The sequence below is a fragment of the Miscanthus floridulus genome, chromosome 3 (genome assembly GCF_019320115.1).
Source record: "Miscanthus floridulus cultivar M001 chromosome 3, ASM1932011v1, whole genome shotgun sequence".
Taxonomy (NCBI): domain Eukaryota; kingdom Viridiplantae; phylum Streptophyta; class Magnoliopsida; order Poales; family Poaceae; genus Miscanthus; species Miscanthus floridulus.
Genome location: NC_089582.1, coordinates 126,943,844 through 126,966,173, shown reverse-complemented (window position 1 = coordinate 126,966,173; position 22,330 = coordinate 126,943,844). Strand labels below are relative to the sequence as shown.

General features: G+C 42.4%; 1 protein-coding gene and 1 pseudogene across 3 annotated transcripts; one reads left to right on the top strand and one right to left on the bottom strand.

Annotated features, from left to right (window-relative positions):
* Nucleotides 1-5,190: 5,190 nt before the first annotated feature.
* LOC136546846 (uncharacterized) lies at nucleotides 5,191-13,187 on the top strand. 3 transcript variants are annotated; one of them, XM_066538813.1, is made up of 20 exons: nucleotides 5,191-5,931; nucleotides 6,613-6,795; nucleotides 6,874-7,078; nucleotides 7,227-7,309; nucleotides 7,451-7,564; nucleotides 7,643-7,831; nucleotides 8,204-8,269; nucleotides 8,521-8,577; nucleotides 9,131-9,241; nucleotides 9,357-9,479; nucleotides 9,551-9,658; nucleotides 9,747-9,894; nucleotides 10,092-10,709; nucleotides 10,856-11,088; nucleotides 11,182-11,304; nucleotides 11,406-11,534; nucleotides 11,709-11,898; nucleotides 12,068-12,293; nucleotides 12,593-12,748; nucleotides 12,867-13,187. In XM_066538813.1, the coding sequence occupies exons 1-20, from the start codon at nucleotides 5,305-5,307 to the stop codon at nucleotides 12,952-12,954; spliced, it is 3,777 nt and encodes a 1,258-aa protein (XP_066394910.1). In that variant the 5' UTR covers nucleotides 5,191-5,304; the 3' UTR covers nucleotides 12,955-13,187. The 3 variants fall into 3 exon arrangements, with proteins under 3 accessions (XP_066394910.1, XP_066394911.1, XP_066394909.1); XM_066538814.1 differs by having other exon boundaries at nucleotides 6,613-7,078; nucleotides 10,092-10,351; nucleotides 10,445-10,709; XM_066538812.1 differs by having other exon boundaries at nucleotides 6,613-7,078.
* A 293-nt stretch (nucleotides 13,188-13,480) lies between these two features.
* Nucleotides 13,481-20,648, bottom strand: LOC136546844 (condensin-2 complex subunit H2-like; annotated as a pseudogene).
* Between the last annotated feature and the right edge of the window lie 1,682 nt (nucleotides 20,649-22,330).

The following is a 22,330-nucleotide window of genomic DNA, read 5'->3' as shown; positions in this document are numbered from 1 at the left end:
TTACCCCCCGAGCGACTCAGCCCGAATCACCCGGGGGCTCAGAGGCTACACTCGATGGGTGTGCTCGCGTGCACTCTCTAGCGAATCAAAATACCCCTCGGGCGATTTGCCCAAATCACCCGGGGGCTCGGGGGCTACAGCCGTCGGGTGCGCTCACGCGCACCCTCTGGCAAGTTAAAACACCCTCTGGGCGACTCTATCCAAATCACCTAGGGGCTTAGGGGCTACTGTCGGGGACCTAGTACCGGGGTACCCAATGAGGTAGAACTAATTACCATTGAACGTTGACACTTCCGGTCAGACAAGAACACTACTGCGCTTCTTGCCCGAACGACGGAAGATTGGTTCTGCCTCGCCCGACCACCAAGGGCTAGGCTCCACCTCACCCAATGGCTAAGGGCGGGCTTCGCCTCGCCCGGCGTTCGAGGGTGGGCTCCACCTCGCTCGATGGCTAAGGGCTAGACTCCGCCTCGCCCGATGGCTTGGACGGGCTCTGCCTTGCCCAACGTCCGAGGGCGGGCTCTGCCTCGCCTGATGGCTAAAGACTAGACTTCGCCTCGCCCGATGCTCGAGGATGGGCTCCGCCTCACTCGATGACTGAGGGCTAGCTTCACCTCACCCGAAGACTGCACCCTGATCCTTCATAAAGATGAGCATAGGGTACGACGGGACATTCGAGTCAACCACAGTATCGAGGGCCATGCCCTGTACGCCTGTAGGAAGGCACTGCCAGGATACAATGGGACAGACGCTTTAAGTCCTTTTCGACCTAACAGTGCCCGAACAATGTTGTAGGCATCGACTTTTGTCCCACAATGTTGTAGGCGCCACCATCAGCCCTCGAACACAGATACTAACACAAGCATGTGACAACCACTATGATCCAAGACAGAATTCACATCATCTACAGTGATAGACGTAGGGTCACTTCCCTGTCTACTCCCCGAAGGGTTGTAGCTTGGCCCTCTAACACGCCGCACCATCCGCCGGCGTAGGATGGGATGCACCCACTTACTGACAGAATCCAGGGCATGGCCCTATAAAGATCAGTGAACATGCTATCCCTAACACAATCTGTCATGTTAGCAGGACAGGCACATGGAAAAAGAAAGACCCGGCTCCTCCGAAGGACCTTCTCTACCTTTGTTTTTTTCTCTTTCTCTCATCTATAACCCCTGCTCCCCCGTGGTCTATAAAAGGGAGGGCGGGGCACCCCACTAAGAGGACCGACTTTTGATGGATCAATTCAACATAACACATAGCCAAGCAGCGACCAAGCTCTTAGCATCCTTTCGACATTTCCATCAGAGACTTGGGACCCGTCCCTCTCTTGACCGTTTGTACCCCCTACTACGAACCTTTTTCGGTACTAATAACACGAGCAGTAGCAAACTAGACATAGGGACATTCTGCTCGAACCAGTATAAACATTGTGTCCTTTACTACACCATCTGAGTCTAACGTGCAACAATTATAAATTTACTAGCCGGTGTTTGTTCAAAACACCGACAACTACCTTGTACCCTTGCTTCTTCAACCCTTTGTGAAACCTCCGCATAAAGAGAGCAACATCATCCACTTTCTCATATTGGTCATCATCATGTTCACTCTCACTAGAGGACGAGGTGGTCTCTACTCTTTCTTGAACTTGCTTGATTGCTTTAGGCTTGCTAATTGAAGCTTGCTTATTGGTCTTGGACTTGCTAGTAGAGCCTTACTTGCTTGATTTATTGGCCTTGAGAGCTACATCCTTGTTGATCTTGATGCCTTCTAGCTTTGCTTGAAATTCTCCAAGCTTCTTTCTCACATTTGTTTCTTCTCTTTGCATGTCAAAGGTCAAGATCCTCCCAAGTACATCATTTGGTGTGAAGTACTCAAACTTCTTCTTGTCTCTAATTAGAGTTACTATGGTCTCATTTCTTGGTGAATAAGCTTTCAACATAATCTTGACAACTTTGTGATCATCTAGCTCATCACAATCATAGCCTCTAATCTTGCCCATCATGGTCATCAACCTATCAAACATCTCTTGTGGCTCTTCTCCATCCAAGATAACAAATCGGTTGAGCTTAGACATCAACAAATCAATTATTGTCTTTCTCACTTTGTCAACTCCTTCATGTATAAGATGCAAAGTATCCCAAATTTGCTTTGCGACATCCACACCAATCACTCTATTGTACTCATCACCATCCAAGGCACTAAGTAGCATACTAGTAGCTTGATCGTTGAGGTGGAGGATTCTCGTTTCTTCCATGGTTGGATTCTTGGGATCAACCGGTGGCTCAAATCCATTGCAAACAATCTCCTAAATACTAGGATGAAGACCTATAAGATAGGCTCTCATCAAGTGTTTTTACTTGGCAAAGTTAGTCCCATCGAAATGAGGTAACTTGCCCGCGGGCACATTGATGAAAGACTTGCGATCATGGTTAGTCATAAACATAGAAGAATAGTTAAAAGATATGGTGGCATATTTGTTGGCGTCATTCTTCTTGCCCTTTCCTTTCTTGTCCTTCTTGCTATGCACTTGGTAGGACTCATCATCATCACCATCTTCAAAGCTGCTAGATAGCTCACTTGAAGATGCATTGGAGGCTTTTGCTTCTTGTTCCTTCTTCTTTCTTGCTTCTCTTCTTTTTCTTCTAGCTTCTCTCTTGAGTCTTCTTTCTTTTTTTCCTGCTTTCTTCTCTTCTAACCGCTGTTGCTCTTTCTTCTTCTCTCTCTTGCTTCTCTTTTCTCTTTTCTAGCTGCCCTTCTTCTTTTTTCTTCTTCATTTTGAGCTTTTTCGGCATCGGTTGCCTCTAGCTGTGGGAGCGTGGAGTTGCTCGCTGTAGAGGCGCTAAGCTCACTGCTATCGGTGTCATGTAGCCCAACGTCCTCCGGATCGACATTGATGGGCTTCACAACACCGGATCCTCCCCCAGACACCATACCTCACGTGGTGAAGCACACACGAGGTAACCCGCTCTAATACCACTTGTAGGATCTCTGGTACGCCTAGAGGGGGTTGAATAAACTTATAAAAATTCAACTCAAACTGAAGTTAAATTCACCCATGGCACTACTGCACCTGCATGAGAGATTAGTTCATAGTTCAAAATCTACCCAACAAAATTTAGATTGGGTAAATTTCTTAGCTTCCAGCAAGGTAGTAGATCACAGATCGATAGCTGAAAGCGGTGGGAACACCACACACAAGTAGATCAACCTCAAACCCTAGAAATCGCCTCAACAACAACAAGAACACAACTGTAGCAATACAAGCACAAGATGACACAAGGATTTATCATATGGTTCAGCTCACCACCAAGGCTTGTCTAAGTCCACGTTGTTGAGGTATACCACTAAGGCTTAGGGTTTTACAACCTTATCTCGTTCTCAAGTCAAGAGAATAAACTCTTGAGATAAGGGGTGATTTTACTCGCTGCAAGAGGTGATTACAAACCTTTCAGAGCTACCACAAACTTGGCAAGCTCACTGGGCGATGCTCTAGCCGGCTAGGAGCTAAGCTCCAAGAGTAACAAACATAATCGTCGGTCAAAACGTGAACCAAATGCTCTTTAGGCTTTGAGAATCAGTGGAGCTACTCTCTAATCACTTTTGGCATCTTTTTCTCTCAAGGATTGATGGGGAAGTCAAAAGAAAAGCTTGAGAGCTTAAAGGACACCAATGGAGGAGGAGATGTGCACCTGCTGATTTTCGTCGCTCTGAACCGTTGGGGAAGAAGAGAGAGATGTTATGGAGGACAGAGAAAATTATAAATACCCCCTACCTCCCAACAGTTACTTAAGTGCGGCAGTGCCGTAATAAGTGCGGCATGTGCAGCACTGTCGCACCCAGCAAGATTGAAAGGGTGAAGGAGTTGTTAAGTTGATTGTCTTGGCTGAGGTGTGAGGATGTTTTGTGTAAAGATTGAATATTTGGATGCACACTTTTTAACTAGTTGTAGTGTCCCCTTTATAGTACGGCTTTTTCCATACTCAAATTCAAAAGACAAAAAAAATTAAAACTCCTTTGAGCGCGATGTCGTCCTTATTTGTAATTGGGGGCTCCTCATTTTCATGTGACATCCTCTATAATGAATTCTCTGGTTATCTTAATAAATCTCATTAGTTCTCTAATTAGGTGGTCATCAATACCAAAACCTACATTAGGGCTTGATTGCACTTACAATCTCCCTAACTCGGTTATAGGTGGTTTTCAAATGTGGTTTTGTCTGTCTTTTTTATTTATTTTGGTGAAATATTTGAAAAATCATATTGAATCATAGAAAAAGCATAAAATAGAAAATCCAATTGTTTTGGACTCCACATTAATAGATCTACACAGTAAACATATAATATGGTATGCTTTAATACAAAGTTTTTGTTATAGCTTTAGATCTATACTTTTCTGTATTTAATTCATAGCTGCAGTTTTTATGGTCTAATTGTGATAAATTTTTTATGGTGGTCTAATTATTGTATACTTTAACTATAGTAAAAAATTTATACTCATTTCTATTTTGAAACACTTGTAACTATTTTAAAACTATTTAACAAGCATAAAACTAAATAAATTTATAACTCAGTTATACATGATCCAATGAGCATATAATTTTTACTACAGTTCCACTATATAATAATTAGCCCGCCATAAAAATTTTACTATAATTGGACCACAGAAACTACAGCTTTAAATTAATTACATAAAAGCATAGACCTAAAGTTGCAGCAAAAACTTTGTACTAAAGCATATCATATTATATATTCACTATGTAGATCTAGTCATGTGTAGTCCTAGAAAATTAGATTTTCTATTTTATGATTTTTCTGTGATTTACTATGATTTTTAAAAAATTCAGCTAAAATAAATAAAAAAGAAAAAGACAAAACCACCTTTGAAAACCATATATATCCGGGTCAAGAAAGTAAAATGAACAGTTTTAAAAGTTGAGGGAGATGATTTATCTGGTTTTTGAGTTCAGGAAGAAAAACTATACTTTGGAGAGGGAGGTAAAATGGACTTTTTTTTTCTTTTCGAAATCCCACTGCAAATAGATTGACGTCCATGTAAGCCTGGCCCAACAGGCAAAGAGGAGCGTGGATGCATAAAAAAACAGAGGATCGTGCGTGCATTTCGAAATTCGACCGTTCGACAACCAAAACGATGAATCCCGCTCAAACGCCAAACAGTGACCCCCCAAATCCCCAACCATTCGAACGCCACGGCCGTCCCCCTCGAATCCCCGCTCCCCTCGAACCTTCCCAAATCCATGGAGGCCGGCCCCCAAACCTTCTAGAACGTCCCTCCCCTGCCGCCATGAGCCGCCGCAAGCCCGCGGCCTCCCCCTTCCGCGACCTCTCCAACCTCCGCACCCCGAGACCCAACCCCAATGCCGTACCCCCCTCGCCGCAGTTCTTCACCGCCTCCAAAGCCCCCCTCCAGGCTCCCACTCCGACGCCACTCCGCCGCCGGAGGCCTGGCAACGGCGCCCCGACCCCGACGCCTCTCGGCCGCCGCCTCCGCGCGCTCGAGGTCGACCAGTCGCGCTCCGCCCGCCGCGCTGAGTCTGGCCGCGAGCGCGCCCTCCGTGCCTTCGCCGCCTCCGCCTCGTCATGGCTGTCGCTCCTCCTACGCGACCCCTCCGCCTGCGGCTGCTCTCCGGCGGTCACCGGTTCCGCCGCGGGCAGGCAGCCCTGCGCTGTGGGGAAGCGCGGCGCGCTTGATGGAGAGAGAGCGCGTGGGGGGCGCAGTCCGAAGAGGCGCCGCGGTGCTGGTGATCGCGGCGGGATGAGGAGGAACGAGATGACGCCGGCGATGGTGGCCGCGTTAAGGGAATCTCTGAGGGAGGCGTGCAGCCTGGAGGATGTCACGGAGAGGATGGAGAACTACATGAGTAAGGGCGCGTGTGAGGAGGTGCTCTTCATGATGTTTCAAATTTGTAAGGTGAGAAATTTTCGAGGGTTCAAACTCTAAGGCTTTGGCATTTAATATTCTTGTTTTTGTGGCTCACGTGCTAATTTTGGATTGTTAGGTTAGAAATTTGAAACAATGAATTATCCAATTTCGACCTGTCTTCAGACTGAGACCAAACTGCTAAACTGATATGTGTTGTCCGTTTTCTTTTTGGATTGTATTTGAAGTGCTGGACATGGTAATATTTAAACTACGAGTGTAAATGTGATTAAGTATAGTCTCGTCTTTGAAAATAACTTATGTAAGATGTGAAAATTGGATATGGGTATATGACACATATATGGTGACTTATGCATCACTTTGTTATCTGTATAAGAGTGCCTGCAGTATTTTCCACAAGAAGATATGCTAAAAATCAGAGACTGCAACGATTATAGTATCTTAAACTCTTATTCCATCTGTCCTGAACTATAGTCGTTTTGCCTTTTCTACATAGCTTTTGCTTACCTTATGTCTAGATATATAATAAAAACTATATATTTAGAAATGTGAAAACAATATATAATTTGGAATAGAGGGAGTACTTCTCATGCACTTTCTTATTTTCTAAACTCTACCTAGTGCTTATAAATGGTAAAAAGTTTTCAGCCTATATTACACAGTAGAATCATTATCCTCTAACCGGCACAGTATTTCCCCCACATTTTTCAGAACATTGACGAAGGCAGATTGAAGATGAAAGCACAGTGCCCCCTTGTTACTGACCTTAGGCTCAAAGAGAAAGCAACTAGGGTTTTCATGTCCTACAACCCATATTGGCTCAGGATTGGCTTGCATATTATTCTTGGCGGTGATTCCTTGCTGCAGTCTGGACAAGGAAAATGGGACAAGGAGGTTCATTTTCTAAAACTAATTCTGGAGAAGCATATGTTTTCTCAAATGATGACTGCAAAATCATCTGGTCACATGAAGGTGGTAGAAGAGCATGTACAAGGTTACAGTGAAGTGCTGGGCAATATTATATTGAAAAGAATTTTTCTGCTTGTTGTTGCACTAGACAGAGCGAAAATAGAAAGTGCTCTACCTCTCGAAGCTGGAATCGATGGCCTTGATGCTGGATCCCCTCTTTTATTTTCTCACCAAGGTCAAATAAAATCTAGTCGTCAAATCATTCAGGGTAATATAGCTGAATCCATCGCTTTTTATTATTGTTTTTTTTTTGCGCCATGCAAGTGTTATATCTTAAAGGCTTTGTTGTTGTTGTTGTTGATGCAAGTGTTATATCTAGTTGTCATTCTATTCTTTGACTGATTACTTAATTCTAGAGTCTTTGAGGGAGACCATGCATGGAGAAGGTGACATTCTGATACACCTCACAACTATGGGATATAAGCTAAATTATCAACAGGTATCCGGATTTGCTGTATTGCTTGCTGTACCAAACAGTTTGTTTTTGTGTTTTTGGTTGTATAAGTTTCTTTCAGGAATGGTATAGTTTAAATTTTGTTTGAATATTGTCAGATTATACTAATTTTCTTTTTCTCGCCAGCCTGCTCTGTCAGAATATGATTTCACCATGAGGAGTTTATTTGAAGATCTCCAAGATGGCATAATTCTTTGTAGAGTTGTTCAGCTGCTCCTCGCAGATGCATCAATCATTTCGGTAAGAATTTCCTTTTGCTACACTAATCAGCCAGATCATATTAGCATTTGATTTACGGTGCCAAACGCTTCATTTCAGAAAGTAATTGCTCCCTCAGATACAAACAAGAAGAGGCTAAGTAACTGCAACACTGCTATACAATATATCAAACAAGCTCGGGTTCCATTATCTGATTCTGATGGAGTCACAATTTCGGCGGAAGACATCGCTGCTGGGGATAAGGAGCTCATTCTTTCACTGCTGTGGAATATGTTCATCCATATGCAGGTCAAATGTTCAATATAACGCTATTGAATTTTTATTGCTAAGTATACTTTTTTTCCCACAAAGATAGAGTTCTAGATTGCTCACTGTAGGAGTTAACTTAACCTTCAGTTTCACATCACTCGTTAGGTTTTGTTAATTGCTTTTACTTAGTGGTTATGTGTATTATTTAATCTTATCATCCTCTATTCTCACCCAAAACTGTTAAATTATATTGTAAATATTCATGTAATGGTTTTATAGGTTACTGTGCAATTTGTAAATTAAACATCTCTGAACGCTTTTTTGTCAAGGCAATGTTTTCATCTAAGTCATTCAGATTCCAGAATAATTTATATGTCTCATTAACTCTTGTTACCTTTTGCTCCTGTGCAGCTACCGTTGTTAGCAAGCACAGCCTCACTAGCTCGTGAATTAACCAGGCTAAATGTACATGTAATGGTGAGTGATCCGTTCATCTATCTTAATAAACAGTTAAAATATGTGGATGGAATGGGACAACATACCATGCAGTGCGTATTTTATTCCCTCACAGTAGACAAAAGTTCCTTGATGAAGCTACCATATATGTTTGCTTCTGTGCTTATCATTTTGATCTGAGACTTTTGTTCATTACTTTTAAGGAGGGGTTCTATTTCTTTTTTTAGAACGTGCTGAGGACATGTATTATTAAGGAGTTTATTTTATTTCAGGAACAACAAATGTCTGAGAACAAGCCACACATGGGTTTGCTTTACAATTGGGTTCAGGTAAAAGGATTCCTTTGTTTCTTTTATCTGTTGCTCACATAGTTGTGTGCTAAAAAGTAAATGAGTCCATGGGTTACATCATTTCGCCAAAACTAAGTGGAGAATTTCTAAAGTTGTAATAATAGCTTTCCTCAGCCTGATTCATGAACCAAGTATCAAGACTTGTTTTTCTCAAATGCACAGGAGTGCTGTGTATCATTGCATTAAGAAGTATCAAGACTGTTAAAAAATGTTTATTAAGTGTTCTTTTGTTTGTAAAAAGGCTGTTGTCATTGCCATTTCATTGTATCCTTTTCTGTTGAAAATGCTCATGCCTGGGTTTCCGTGCACCACATTGTATACGCTATTTCCTGATGTAACCACTGCCTCAATATGCTGCAAGCTCAAAGACAACACTGTAATTTCATTGATCTTTTTGTTAATCTTAAATGTTTTGGTCATTTTGATCTAGTATCCTTTTAAGCATACTATTTTTGAACTTGTATTGTGCTAACCGTACAACCCTGCCTTTATTGTCTAATGCTGCCTATGTTGTTGTTTTGTTCTTCTGCAGGCAATATGCTCAAAGTATGGCATGACTGTTGAAAGCTCATCTCAGTTTGACAGAAGAGCACTGAACTGCCTCATCAACTATTATTTGAACATTGATATGTTACCCCCCAAGGTTCTCCTGAACTGTCATCATTTTTTGTGTTTTGTTTGCAGTGTAATTACACCTTTATATTTATGTGCCACTTTGATATCGACGTGCTCAACATTTCTTGTTGATTATTGTTCAGGAAACACTAACTGGATGCCGAAAGGAATTGTTCACCTGTCACCAACTTGATACTATAACTGATATCACTAGCTGTCCATCCAGCAATATGGGGAAAGTACTCTCCAATGTTCTTCATGCGGTGGTAAGTGGTTTACTTTTTTTTGTTTGCACAATCAGTAGTTTCTTTCTCAAACCTTTTTCTGCAATATGCAGGATATTCCAGCAAGTGACATCCTAGCTGATGGTGTATTATTTGATGAGAAGAGTACCATTCTTTTGCTAGCGTTCCTATCTTCACATCTGACTAATGATGAAAGATTGGTAATATTTGCTGTCACTTTCAAATTTTTCCCTCCTTGTGTTAAAGTCCTGTTCAGGATGCATAAAGCATCTTCTTTAATTCATATAGGGTCATCTAAAGAATTTGATCAACATGAAGTTGGACTACAAGTGTGCGGAGACTAAGATTTCAGCAAGACATACATCTCGAGGAAAGATTGATACGAAGTATCATAACTCTCAGACAGATAAAAAAGATGGCGCATGCACCAACCAGGGTTTGTTCTTTATCTATTTCTTTAGTTTGTAAGTTTCTGCTGCTGAAATGAAATTTGGTAATATTATTGTGAAATGTTATTCTCCATAACCATAACTGTACATAATATTATTATGTGAATTCCACCATATCAACTATGATGGTAGTATAATAGTTTTCCGCAATCTAGTGAAATTTGTCTTAATCTTCTTTCTGCAGTGGAGCACTGTGAAGATGTGGATACATTGAGACCTTCTGTTTCTCCTCATATTCTTTGTTTTGATGGCATGGATAGTCTAGACTCAACAACTCCACTGCAGCTTAGCAGCAGCCAAAGCAACTCTATAACTTCTACCACTCAGCTATGGAAAAGTGGGCATGAGTCTATACCTCCTCCCAATTCTCCATTGGATATGTTTGAGAGTAATTGGCGGTCGTGTGTGGTTGAGACGTCCAATGCAGTTTCCGTCAGTAAGCTTGTGAGTGTGGATGACATGGAGTGCAGCAGTAATATTTCTTCTCAGGAATTCTTAAAGCCTGTATCTACCTGTATTTATTTGTCTGTTTGCAAGGAACTAATTGCTGCTCAAAGGATACAAAATGCATACCGAAGATTTTTGAACAATAGAAACAGGATAACTGCTGCAATTAAAATCCAGAGCCAGTGGCGATGCTATTCAGTACGCAAGTGCTTCACAAAGCAAGTTCAGGCAATTGTAGGAATCCAAACATCGATAAGAGTATTCTTGTGCCTCCAAGCTTTTCAACGCCACCGACTCGCTGCAGTGCTGATTCAGCGAGTTGTCAGAGGATGGTTGGCTAGAAAGAGACTGTTAGGTTAGTATGTACATCTAAGATTGTCCTTGATATATTTTTGTTGCATACTGACCGTTGTTATGGCAGTTGTGTTATGGATGTAGAGCCGCTAAGATGTGATTCGTATTGCATTATCTAAGTATTACTGACCGATGCTACTTATACAGGTTCTTCTTCACTGCGAACCTACACAAGACTTTGTGTAATTGACCAAAGTCAAAAGAGAAAATGTTATCAAAGCCTTGAGTTGAACATTGTGCTAGATTCTGTCATAAGGCTACAAAGGTACTGGAGGAAGTTCCTGCTGAAAACATCTGTGATCTCAATCCAGTCTTTTGTCCGTGGCTGTTTGGCACGAAAACAACTAAATCAAACTTTCTGCTGCATCAGCATCATTCAAGTATGTATGATATTTTTTTTATGCTTGCAGACTGGGTAGTGCCATAATTTAAGTGTCAAAAGAGTTACTTTAATCTGGTCCATTTATTTGCAGAGATGGTGGCGAAAGGTTCTCCAATCGAGGAAGCGAGCTGTGATTGTTATCCAGACTCATTTCCGTGGTTGGATTGCACGACAAGATGCTATCAGAACTAGAAACTCTATTAGTAACATACAGGTACACAAAGAGGCGATGACTGATCTCTGTAAATTTCTTTTTTTATTAATTGATATGCACAGATTACTAAATGATTTCATACTTGACAAATCTGTTTGCAGAGATGGTGGAGAAAGGTTTTGTTCAATAAATTGAGGAAGCAAGCTGTTTTAGTTATCCAGGCTCATTTCCGTGGTTGGATAGCACGACAAGTTGCTTCTAGAACTAGAAAAAGTATTACTACAATGCAGGTACTGTATGCGTGTTTTTGTTAGTTGAATATATGGAAATCAAATTCATGGATCTATTTAGATACCAAATGTATGAAACATGATTTCATTACGCAAAAATCCTTCTGTCCATAGAAAAACGATTGTAATTAAGTTCACTTTTCTCATTGACATTTATCTAACTGATTGTTGCAGTCCTATGTCAAAGCCTACCTTGTGAGGAAGGCCTCGAAGCAAGAAGTTGCACAGATAAGATCTAGACTGCAGAAGTCTTCTTCACAAGTTGATGATAGTATGCGCCTGATTAACAGACTGGTGTCTGCACTGTCACAACTCCATCACTGTCGGAGCATACACAGCATTCGTCAAACTTGTGCAACATTGAGTAAATACAACCCTATGCTTCCTTTCTAATTTTTTCTCCAACTTAGATTTATCATGGGGCATAAGATTGTGATATCATACTCCCAGCTGTCTCAGTTTAGCCATCAACTTGCCAGTCTAAGCACTTATGTTCAAGAGCTAAGAGGTTATATGTTCTCTTTCTCCTACAGGTACTGCTACAGAGTATTCCAAGAAATGCTGCGAGACACTAGTCACTGCTGGTGCTGTAGATATATTGCTGAAGCAAATCCATTTGCTCAACCGTGGGATTGCTGACCAGGAAGTCTTGAAGCAGGTGTTCCTTACTCTCAGGAACATTGCTCGCTGTGCAAATCTTAGACAGGTGTTAGCCAGCACTCCAGAATCTGCTGAAATCATCTTCCAGGAATTACTGAGGTATCTATATGTCATATGCATTATGCAATGCTCAAGTTCACATGCTGTATTTACGTTGCCTGGTTAGTTTCTTGCTGCACGTTGGAGTCATGATATGTTTGATGTTCCCTCAACTGAGGCTTAGCTGTAGTTGGTGCCTCCCTCTAAAGCTCTGTTCTTCATTTTGATCTTGAGCATATACTAGATTAAGAATGGAGACGGCTTTGAGTTTGTTGGTTTGTGAGCATTATATACTTGTATGTATTATAAGTTGTGTTTTTGGGCATGCCATTCTTATATGGTGGGATGGATGTGCTTAGGAACAAAGCAGATGTGTTCTTCATCGCGTCTGATATTCTAAAAAGCCTATGTGAATCCAAGGAAGGCCATGAAACTGTCCAAGCGCTGAGTCACCACATTAAAAGGCTGCGCAATCTGGAGCAAGACCTGGAAAAGAAGGTGGAGCTCGACAAGAGGTAATGCAATACATCAGTTAGTAACGTTCCATTGATGCTAGTTTTTTTTTTACAAAATCATAATTGCCCTTGCCGATGTCTGGTCCGCTGAACGGGGGCTCCCTCTTGTTTCTGCAAGGAATGGACGCACCGGAGCCGCGAAGGCGAACAATCTGCGGCGGCTGCGGGAGGCCGCTACTCTCTATCATCTCCTCACTAATCACTAGTGATACTAAACGTGTTCGGCAGTATAGCTAGCTGAAAGGCTAATCAGACGTTTGGTTGTACAACCATTTAGTCGTAGAAGGTTTTCATGTAACTGGAGATGACTACGGTGCAACTGTCAGGATCTTCTATGTTGTGTTGCTGGTTTTGGTTTGTGATTGTATTGTGTCACAGGTGTGAGAATCATCGGCTTGATGTGTTGGGTTATTAAGACTTGGATTAACCGCCTTCTATATGTTCTAACAAATCATCAGCTTTTGACGTGTTTGTGTTTCAGGAACCTCTCAATCCTAGTATTTGTGAGTTTCACATACCCTGAAGACGAGAGAGATGTAGCAGGTGTGAGAACCAATTGTTTATTCATGTGCTGCGTCTTTCTGATTGCCATTTCATGGTTGCTTTAGACGACAGATGATTAGGGGTAGAAATGGATTTTTTTTAATAGATTTTTCCGTAGATTTTTTTAGAATAACATAATATAAATCTGAAATTGCAGAGGGCATCGATTGTAGCCAGGTACCAGCGGTGAGTGTTGAATCATGCAGTTTTAATATAACAATAAAAGCACCAGCATCTAGCATACAATAGACTCGGCATAGTGCTAGTTTATTGAATTAGAAATAGAAATGAATCTAGCAATGTTTGTACCGCTATAAAAGGGCAAGTCCGTCCAACAATTCTTGCCCTGTTAGCATTACACTTGAGAGCTGATACCAACACATACAAAACAGCACAATGAACTATTGTACATGTACACCCGCTAGCTACGCCTAAGTCATAACTTACAGGTCACAGCCCATCCTGCCTATGAAGCTGCCACTGAAGTCACAACAATTAGAAGAATCAGACTCTAGATGCCCATGAGTCAGTCTGCCATTGGCGTTCATATGCTGGATTCCAGATTGACCGGCTGCATTAGGTGAGCGGCTGACCTTCGCCTTCGCTTCCCATCTGGAGTAAGCCTGATCGCTGTCTTGACTGGAATCTTGCCATTTTTATGCAACGGCTTCTTGGAGCACTCATGCTGTGCCAGGGAGGACTCACCACCTTTGCCTGCATTTTGCAGTGGGGACTTGACTCTCTTCCGAGCAAAGCGTGCCTCCATTTCTGGCCTCCGGTTGGGACCAATGAGCCTTACATGGAATGGATTATCTGCCGTGTAACACACCAACTCATTCATGGCTTGTCCTTTGTCCAGATCAACACTTCTGCCGTTCACCTGTAACATTCACGTGGCTAAAAAATGCTTGGGGTTGCACCAGATGACCAGATTATGAAACTGGGAGAAAAGGGAAGTTTACCAGCTGGAGAAGGGCAGAGAATGTTCTGGCAACCTCATACTTTGGTCTGCCACTAACAATCTCACTAAAAGATGCAGTTCCTGTATTGTCAGTTCTTGATGAAAGTGTGTCAAGGATTTGCTCCCCATATGAACCGATATCAAAAGGTGGGTTTTTATCCTGACAGGACGTGGATGTAGGACAGTAGGAGTGAGCGCTAAACAAGTTCATAGATGCAAAATTGTAAGCAGTTCAAGCCAGCAACAAACCTGCTCTTCCAATGCCTCCTCAATTCTTTCTTTCCATGTTGAAACTCGAGCGTCCATCTCACTCTGCTTTTCAACCTCAGCAATGCTGGCAAGGAGAGCATTCTGTATGAAGAATTATCTGTCAGTTTTGGAAGTTGAAGAGAATTGCAATTTGGATTCTAGAAATCAGCAGGCAAAATGAAGTTTCCAATCATATAAAAGCTTTGAAGCATCACCTCCAGGTGTGTTTTGGGGATTTTATGTGTGTGGGTGGATGTGTAATATAGCTAAGTTAGTAGAGCTTCGCTTTAACATCATGTCAGTAATAAAGCAGTTCAGTTGCTGCACATTCAGACTTGTGCTGGTGCTGTGTGCTCTGTTCTCAGTGTTCTTCTACCTCTAGCTGTGAGTTGTGTGAGTGAGTGAGTGAGCTGATTGCTCACCTCTGCAGGTGGCTGGATTACCAACAATTAAGACTTTAGGGCGTTTTTTTCACAAACGCGCCTGAACATGTATATATTTCATTAAGCGGGATAGAAAGTGCGATCACACGCATGTCCAAGCCAGAAAAGGGCTTAGGTGGCACCAAAAACAAAAGAGCTTGTTACGCTAAAGGAAATAAAAAGTGACCTACTACTAAGAATCTAACCACATCTGAAAATATTCAGCTGAGACGCCCATGCATCTCATTGTTTAGGCAGTAACAACATTGATCATCTATATGGGGGAAACAACCATATGGCCAAAACGGCATGCCTTAAGTCCTTAACCAGTGCATGCATGAAAGGTGGAAGCACATTAAATATACCAGCATAATATTTTATTTAAACAATTTTAGCACCAAGGGTTGTTGCGTGGGAATTTACAAATCACAGTCAGTTCCTCATGACACTTTATTCCAGAAACTTGTCTGTAAAACCCAACACATGACAAAGATGCAAGATCAGAATTGTTGGGAAGACGGAAGATATTGCAACTAATCCTACAAGCAATTTTGTCCAATGCGGAGCTTTATCCTAACATGTTTTGACATGCTTACACCTAACATACATTTAGCCAACATATTGACTTACAGGGCACCAAGATGCTTGTAACCGCACAAGACATAGATGTAAATGGACTATAGAACCATTAAAAAACTCACCAGATGTGACCGACACAAGTCGTCGAGGCTTGCATGTGTATCTATGTCATCCTGTGTACCATTGGGAGTTGCAGCAATAGTCTGAACAGAGGAAAAATAAAAATGAAATATTACCCAAATGTTGGATAGCTTAACACAGCAACCAGCAAACAAAAATGTCAATAAAATAAACCTCGTCAGGATATATTGGAACATCAGGATCAACATCTATGTCATTTGGCATGTCTAGATCATCATCATCAAAATTAATGCCAGTATTTGATCCATTGTCATCTTTCAAATCTCCAAACACATTGGGATTTTCTTCTCCAAATTCAAATGATCTCAAAAACTGCATGTTGGATGGTTAACAAATTAAATAATTTCTATTTAACCAAAATATATAAATTAAATAAGTCAAATCAAAAGATTAGACATGCCTAATTTACATGGACACTGTAACAATGCTGAGTACCTTTTCAAAACGAGGGGGTGATTGGGAACCATAATGTTCCTCCTGCTGAGACTGCTGTGCTTCAAAAGATTTAGCATGTTCAGGTATGATGACGCCATCCATCTTTGCCATAGGAAATAGAAATGTGAGAGTTTTCTTTTTAGAAGTGCCAATAACCCCCGTGGAGAACCTTTCACTGCTCCAAAACAGATCAGTAAAGACAGTTCAATACATAGGTCATCAAAATAGCTTTACAAGGCGATAAACAAAAGAGAGGTATCCATAAACAACAGCTTCCTGTACCTCTCCTGTAAGGCCGAATCTTTAGGTTGCCAGGTTCATGTGGATTCAAAGGTTTCCATGGATCCTCATCATCAGAATAATCTCCAACAGGATCCTCTATATCATCTGGGTGAGGCATTTCAACATCATCAGCAAAGCTAGGTTGAACAGGATCAGACCAATGGTTGTCATCTGGACTGGTTTCTTGAGTTGAAGGTTGGTCAGGATTCTCCTGGGTCGGATCTAGACCTCCTAGGACTTTTCCAGCAGCCGATTTACGACCTGTGCCCGCTGATCTTAAATTTGGGGAAGTGAAAACATTGGCTCGGCTTTTAGAAGGTGCTGAACTGCCTTGATGAGCCACACTATTTTCTTTACCAAAATGTTTTTCTTGCAGAAAGTCAAAAACAGCTGGTGCATCACAAGGATCCAGCAGAAGGAAATCTCTATAAAGATCACATGTTGCTAACTGCAATACATAAATAACTATGACTATTTCAGTATGGAAGTAAAAAGTGGCCAATTTTGCAGTTGAAATAAAGGGGATAGAAAGTTTACCAAATATGTGTCTAGCTCACTCGCTTCGCTATCCAGACAGTCCCCTTCAAAAACCAGTAGATTTGCTGGTGGCCTCACAATTTTTCTTTGTAAATCATCTCGATTGACATTGTTATCCAGAGATGTCCTTGTTTCCACTGGTAAATTTAAACAGGGTTAAACAAATGTTCTTAGCTCCATGACATCCAAAGTAAGCTCATCCAGTGAAGCATCCACTTGCCTGGGACATCATCTAACCCCATAAATATATCATCTTCTTCACTGGGAATCGTGCTAGGGTCGTTTTGATTAGCTTGAGCCGAGCCATTTTCCAGTTGATCCTGCCTGGTATAGTTATAATGCTTTAGACTACTGTAGCTAATAAGAAAAGATAAGCATGTGATAGTATTAGAGAAATCCTCAAAATATCATTTAAATGTTGAACACCCAATGTATCACGCTGATCTAGACAAACATAAGAACCACCCTTGCACATACAATGACAACTTGATGAATCAGAATTCTTTTCTCCCAGCAGTACTATAAGTTGAGAGTTGTCAAGATGTTTATCAGACTATTGCAGCATTTTTCCCAGTACTTAAAGAGTGTTCCAAAATGTAGGATCGAAGTAATCAAGCGGTAAGGCAAGATGGCATACCTGCTGACTACAGACTACCTTGACACCTAGGCACTTAAGGTGTACATGAGGCAATGTGCACCCTCCTCTCTAGAATGGAGGTGGAACAGGGTTCAAGGCAGTAAAGGAGGACATGCTTACAGTGATATTAAGACTAGTAGCAGCAATGGTGAAACAAAGGAGGAGGCAATGGAGCCATTGGTATTGTGGAAGGGGCAAGGTTGGCTCAGATAAAAAAGAAAAAAAAAGTTAAAAGGACAGGATTTATAAGGCCCGCATAAAACACTGGCAATTTGGCTACAGGTGAACCATGATAGGAGTCATCGGCCTCACCTGTTTACCATTGCATCTTTGCTTCTCTCCATCTCATCTCTATTCTCTCCTTCCATCCAAATGAGTCTTCAGCTCCAGAGGATGGCAATTGGCTATTTTGCAAGGAGGCCCAAATTACAATAACATACATGTGTTCATCTCCTCCCCTCTCTCCATGCAACCATTAGGCAAAGCATCAACTATGGAAGTTACTGCCAACCACCATAATGCCAAAGTAACACCTAGGCAGGTGAATCTGGGCCAGATGACCATCAGGGTATTGTCTGAAAATGGCATGGCCATTAGGAACTATTAGCTCTACATACAGTAATATTCCATTGGAATTTCCAAAATTCGTCGGGGTCGGCTGACCCCGATGGCAAGTAATGTTCTATCGGGTTTTGATGTTAGTCTGTCTGGTTGCAAGTTCTGACTAGGAAAGTCTAAGTCGCTGAAGCGAGTCTGCCTTTTATGTTTTTTCTGCTAGTTTCCTCTTGTGCTGGAGGTCAAGCACAGTCTGGTGTCTGAGTAGGTCCCTCTTGCGCTGGAGGTTAAGCAGATCTCTGTGTTCTCTTTTCTTCTTAAAACTCTCAAACACTTGTATTCCGTTCTGTGAATGGAAATGGGGAATGTCCTCGATTCGAGGAAAAAAAAGTAATATTCCATTGGAATTTCCAAACTTCGTTGGGGTCGGCTGACCCCGATGGCAAGCTGTAGCTCCACCCCTGCACCTAGGTGATGCCTTAGTACCATGATTAGATCACTATCTTCCAAAGTACAGAAAGGCCTTCGTTTAGCAATATGTTGGCATTGATCCCTTTGAGCACAGAGTAAATCTAACCAAGTGAACATGGATTCGGGCCATCTACTTGAGCTTAATGCTTGGGAGCTACATATAGAGTTTAAGACAATAAAATGCCCGGCACGGTGGAGTACCAAGAGGAAGAATGAAAGGTGCCAATGCGGAGATCATCTGAAACAGGCATACTTCATCAAGGTTCCTATAAGGGGGATACAGATGCCTTTTTTCGAAACTTTATGGTTTCCGAACCAAGCAGCAAATGTGTATCTGCCACGTGACATTTTTAAAGCCTACTCATTTAAGATGCGTAAAAATGTAGAATGCATTTGTCACTGTCGGTTTCAGGCCCACATTCGACAGGTAAATATTACATACAGTGTCCAGGGAAGCAATTAGTACATAACGGATAAATCTGAAAACAGCATCAATCTTTCCTTACTTCTTTTGCGAGAGGAACTCTAACGCATGAAGCACCAACGAGTACAAGTACTCCACCTTCCTACTGTACACTTGAACCGATCCTTGGAGTAATAACGCCGCTGCAGATAAGAAAACACAAATTAACAGGGCAACTGCTGACTTGAAAAAAGAAAAAAACTTTGTTATGATGCAACACCCATATTAAATTGTCCTTAGAAAGGCTAAACCTTGGGTGAGCTAAACAACTAAAAAGAAGCTACTTCCTTTAACATTTATTCAAGCAAAGGAAATAACACCACGCAAAATCAAACAAGTCCACATGTTCCAGCCTCCATCCATAGTCAATCCACCTGAAGTGTCAAAATTTCTAACCTCACACTCCCAATTCCCAGCTCTCCAGACCCCTACAGATAGCACACAAGCTGAAAAGAAGTGCCGCACGTTGACCGCAAGAAACCCCAGCCCTCCGCACCACCGTACCTTCGGCAAAGTTGACAGAGTGAGCCCCGTCCTCACCGGAGACCTCCCCTGAGCAGATCTTGAGCAGGTACTCCTCGAGGCTCTTGGCAACGTCCACCTCCCAATTCGACTCGGGGTCCCTGTTCGCCTGCAGAATCGGGAACCTCCCGCTGGTCGAGCCCACCTCCCCGTCGCCGCCGTCCATGCCTCCGTCCCAGGCTGCTAGGCACAAGAAAGCATCTTTTTGCGGGATTAGGGCTAGAGCTCGTCAATTTTGACGCCTAGGGCCACTATCAAACCATATATACCGTTTGCGCCGAATCAAGATATCACTCGTACCAGGTCTAATACCGATAGATAACAAAAGTAGCTTATAAATACATAAGTTGAGATGAATATCTCAATTTCAAACTTAAATCCACAACATAATAGATGGAAACATGAAAGTGGATAAAAAAATACTTAACTAATGATGGTTTGGTTTACCCTCGTCTCTCATAATCAATTAATCATTCAGTAATTCTTAGATCAGAAAGAGTTCAACATTAGCATAGAACTTAGATTCAGGAATTGAGAATGGCTGAATGGGATAAAATTACCAAGACTCAGAAGTCAGAACAGTCGACAGGAGAGCAGTCAGCAGACGAGAACCCCGCGGCCACTCGGCCACGCCTGCCGGGCGTGGGGCGCCAACTCCGAGTCGCCGGCCGGCGGTCGCCACTCGCGCTCGGCCATCTAGTGCAGGCTGCCGGCCGCGGCCAGGCACCGGGCGGCAGAAGCAGACGAACAGGGCGACGGCTGGCAGGGACGCGGGGAGGAGCTGAGCCGGGGGCACGGCCACGCGTGGTAGAGGAGCAGAGGACCGTGGCGGCCGGCGGGAGGCAGCTAGGGTTAGCGCTCGGCTGTCGGCGCTCGTGACGGAGTTAGGAGGATGGAGAGGAAGCCTAACCGCGGGGAACGGCGCTCGGGACACGCGAGTCTAGGCAGGCTGCCGCGCTCTCTTCCTCAGTTCCCGGTTTCAGAAGCTTCTGGAAATTGGGCGGGAGACGAGGGCGCCAGGAATCGGAGGTGGGAAGGGGAAGGGGAAGGGGAAGAAAGGGGCTAGCAGGCGGGTTAGGATTTCGGGTTTGGGGAATTTTGGATTTCGGGGTTCTCCCGCTCGATGGATTTGGATTAGCGGGATTCGAGTTTTAGAGAGGGACCGTTGTGCAATTTGGAAGGAGTAGTAGGCCCTGGTCCTTGCACCTTATTCAGGTGGGATTTCCTCCACCGATGACTCAAAAAGCAAGATGGTGCCTAGAGTTAGCATTGCTTGTCAAATCTACATTCTCAAAAAGTTAATCATTGTTGGATGGAACTCTTATTATATTTTAAATGTTTGAAAATGGCATATTTTCATCAAACTCAAGAATTGTTTGCAGTATTGTCTGTGTGTTGTCGAGCCTAGAAGGCAAAAAAGACACGACACGGGAGACGAACGACATGCATGGTGAGAAGACTCACCGGTGACCATGGATATATCAAGAGAAATAATTGATTAGGAAGGCCCAGTGAAGATAGTGCAATATGATCCATGACACTTAGGGTTATTGTGATAGGTGTGATGGTAGGCATATGGATTCGATGGCAAAGACACGGTGTCGAGGGAGGGAGCTCTTATTATATTTCAACTGTCTAAAAATAGCGTATTTTCATCAAACTCAAGGATTATTTGTAGTGGTGTCTGCACATTGCCAAAACTAAAAGGCAAAAAAAAAGGACATGACACGCGAGACGAAGGATACGCAAGGTGAGAAGACTCGAATACTGGTGACCACGGATATCAAGAGGAACAATTGATTAGGAAGGCCCAGTGAAGGTAGCGCACCATGATCCATGACACTTAGGGTTATTATGATAGGTGTGATGGTAGGCATATGGATTCAATGGCAAAGACACGATGATGAGTGGTGGATGACTAGGGAGCCAAACAAGAGCATTTGTGTCGAAAAGAAGAAAAAATGAAATAAGATCTAGACTTCTTGGTCATATGGTGAAAAATCTGTCACTAGGGATTGATGATGTTTTCAGGCAACCGTATCATAGCATCACCCATACCACTCATGCATGTTCTCTTTTATTCTTGTCTAACATGGACATGCCATGCGTGTTTCTATTTTTCGTTACAAGCGTTGAGTTTCAATTTCTTTTAGGGACATTAGTAAAATGCATTAATTATATGCCTACTAAAAGATCTGGTCACTGTATTTGCTTGTTCGCAAAATGCTCTAATGAAGTGATGGTAGATTAGTTGGTTATGTTCCACATGGTCAAAAGTGTTTATCTTCATCAATCCCATGATATCTTTGTCTAGTTTCTCTGAGGTCCGAGCTCGGGATGCACAACCATACCTCCCGTCCAACAAAGTTAAAGTAGTCCCATCTTTCTTGTAGTTATGGTTTCTTATAGTGGTTGGAGCTTGTGTGTTTTTTCGTTTCCGATGGGACACAGCTCTATGCACCACAAAGCTGCATGGATAAACACAGTGCCATCTGAAACCCGCTAACCAAACCGCACCAGCCCAACCCAGTTAATAACGAAATCGACCACCAAAACATGGAAATTGAAAATGAAATTAAACCAACCCCTATCAATTCACAAGCTTGTGACTTGGGTTCCTATCCGCCGAACCCAGTCCATGGATAGGACTAATCCAATCCACGCGTCCAAAACTAAATGTCTAGGATTAGATAGGTCCTGGGCCAGCTGACCTGACTAGTATATTGGGTGGATTCGGATCATAATTTTCAACATGCAACAACCCGATCCAATATATAGGAACGAG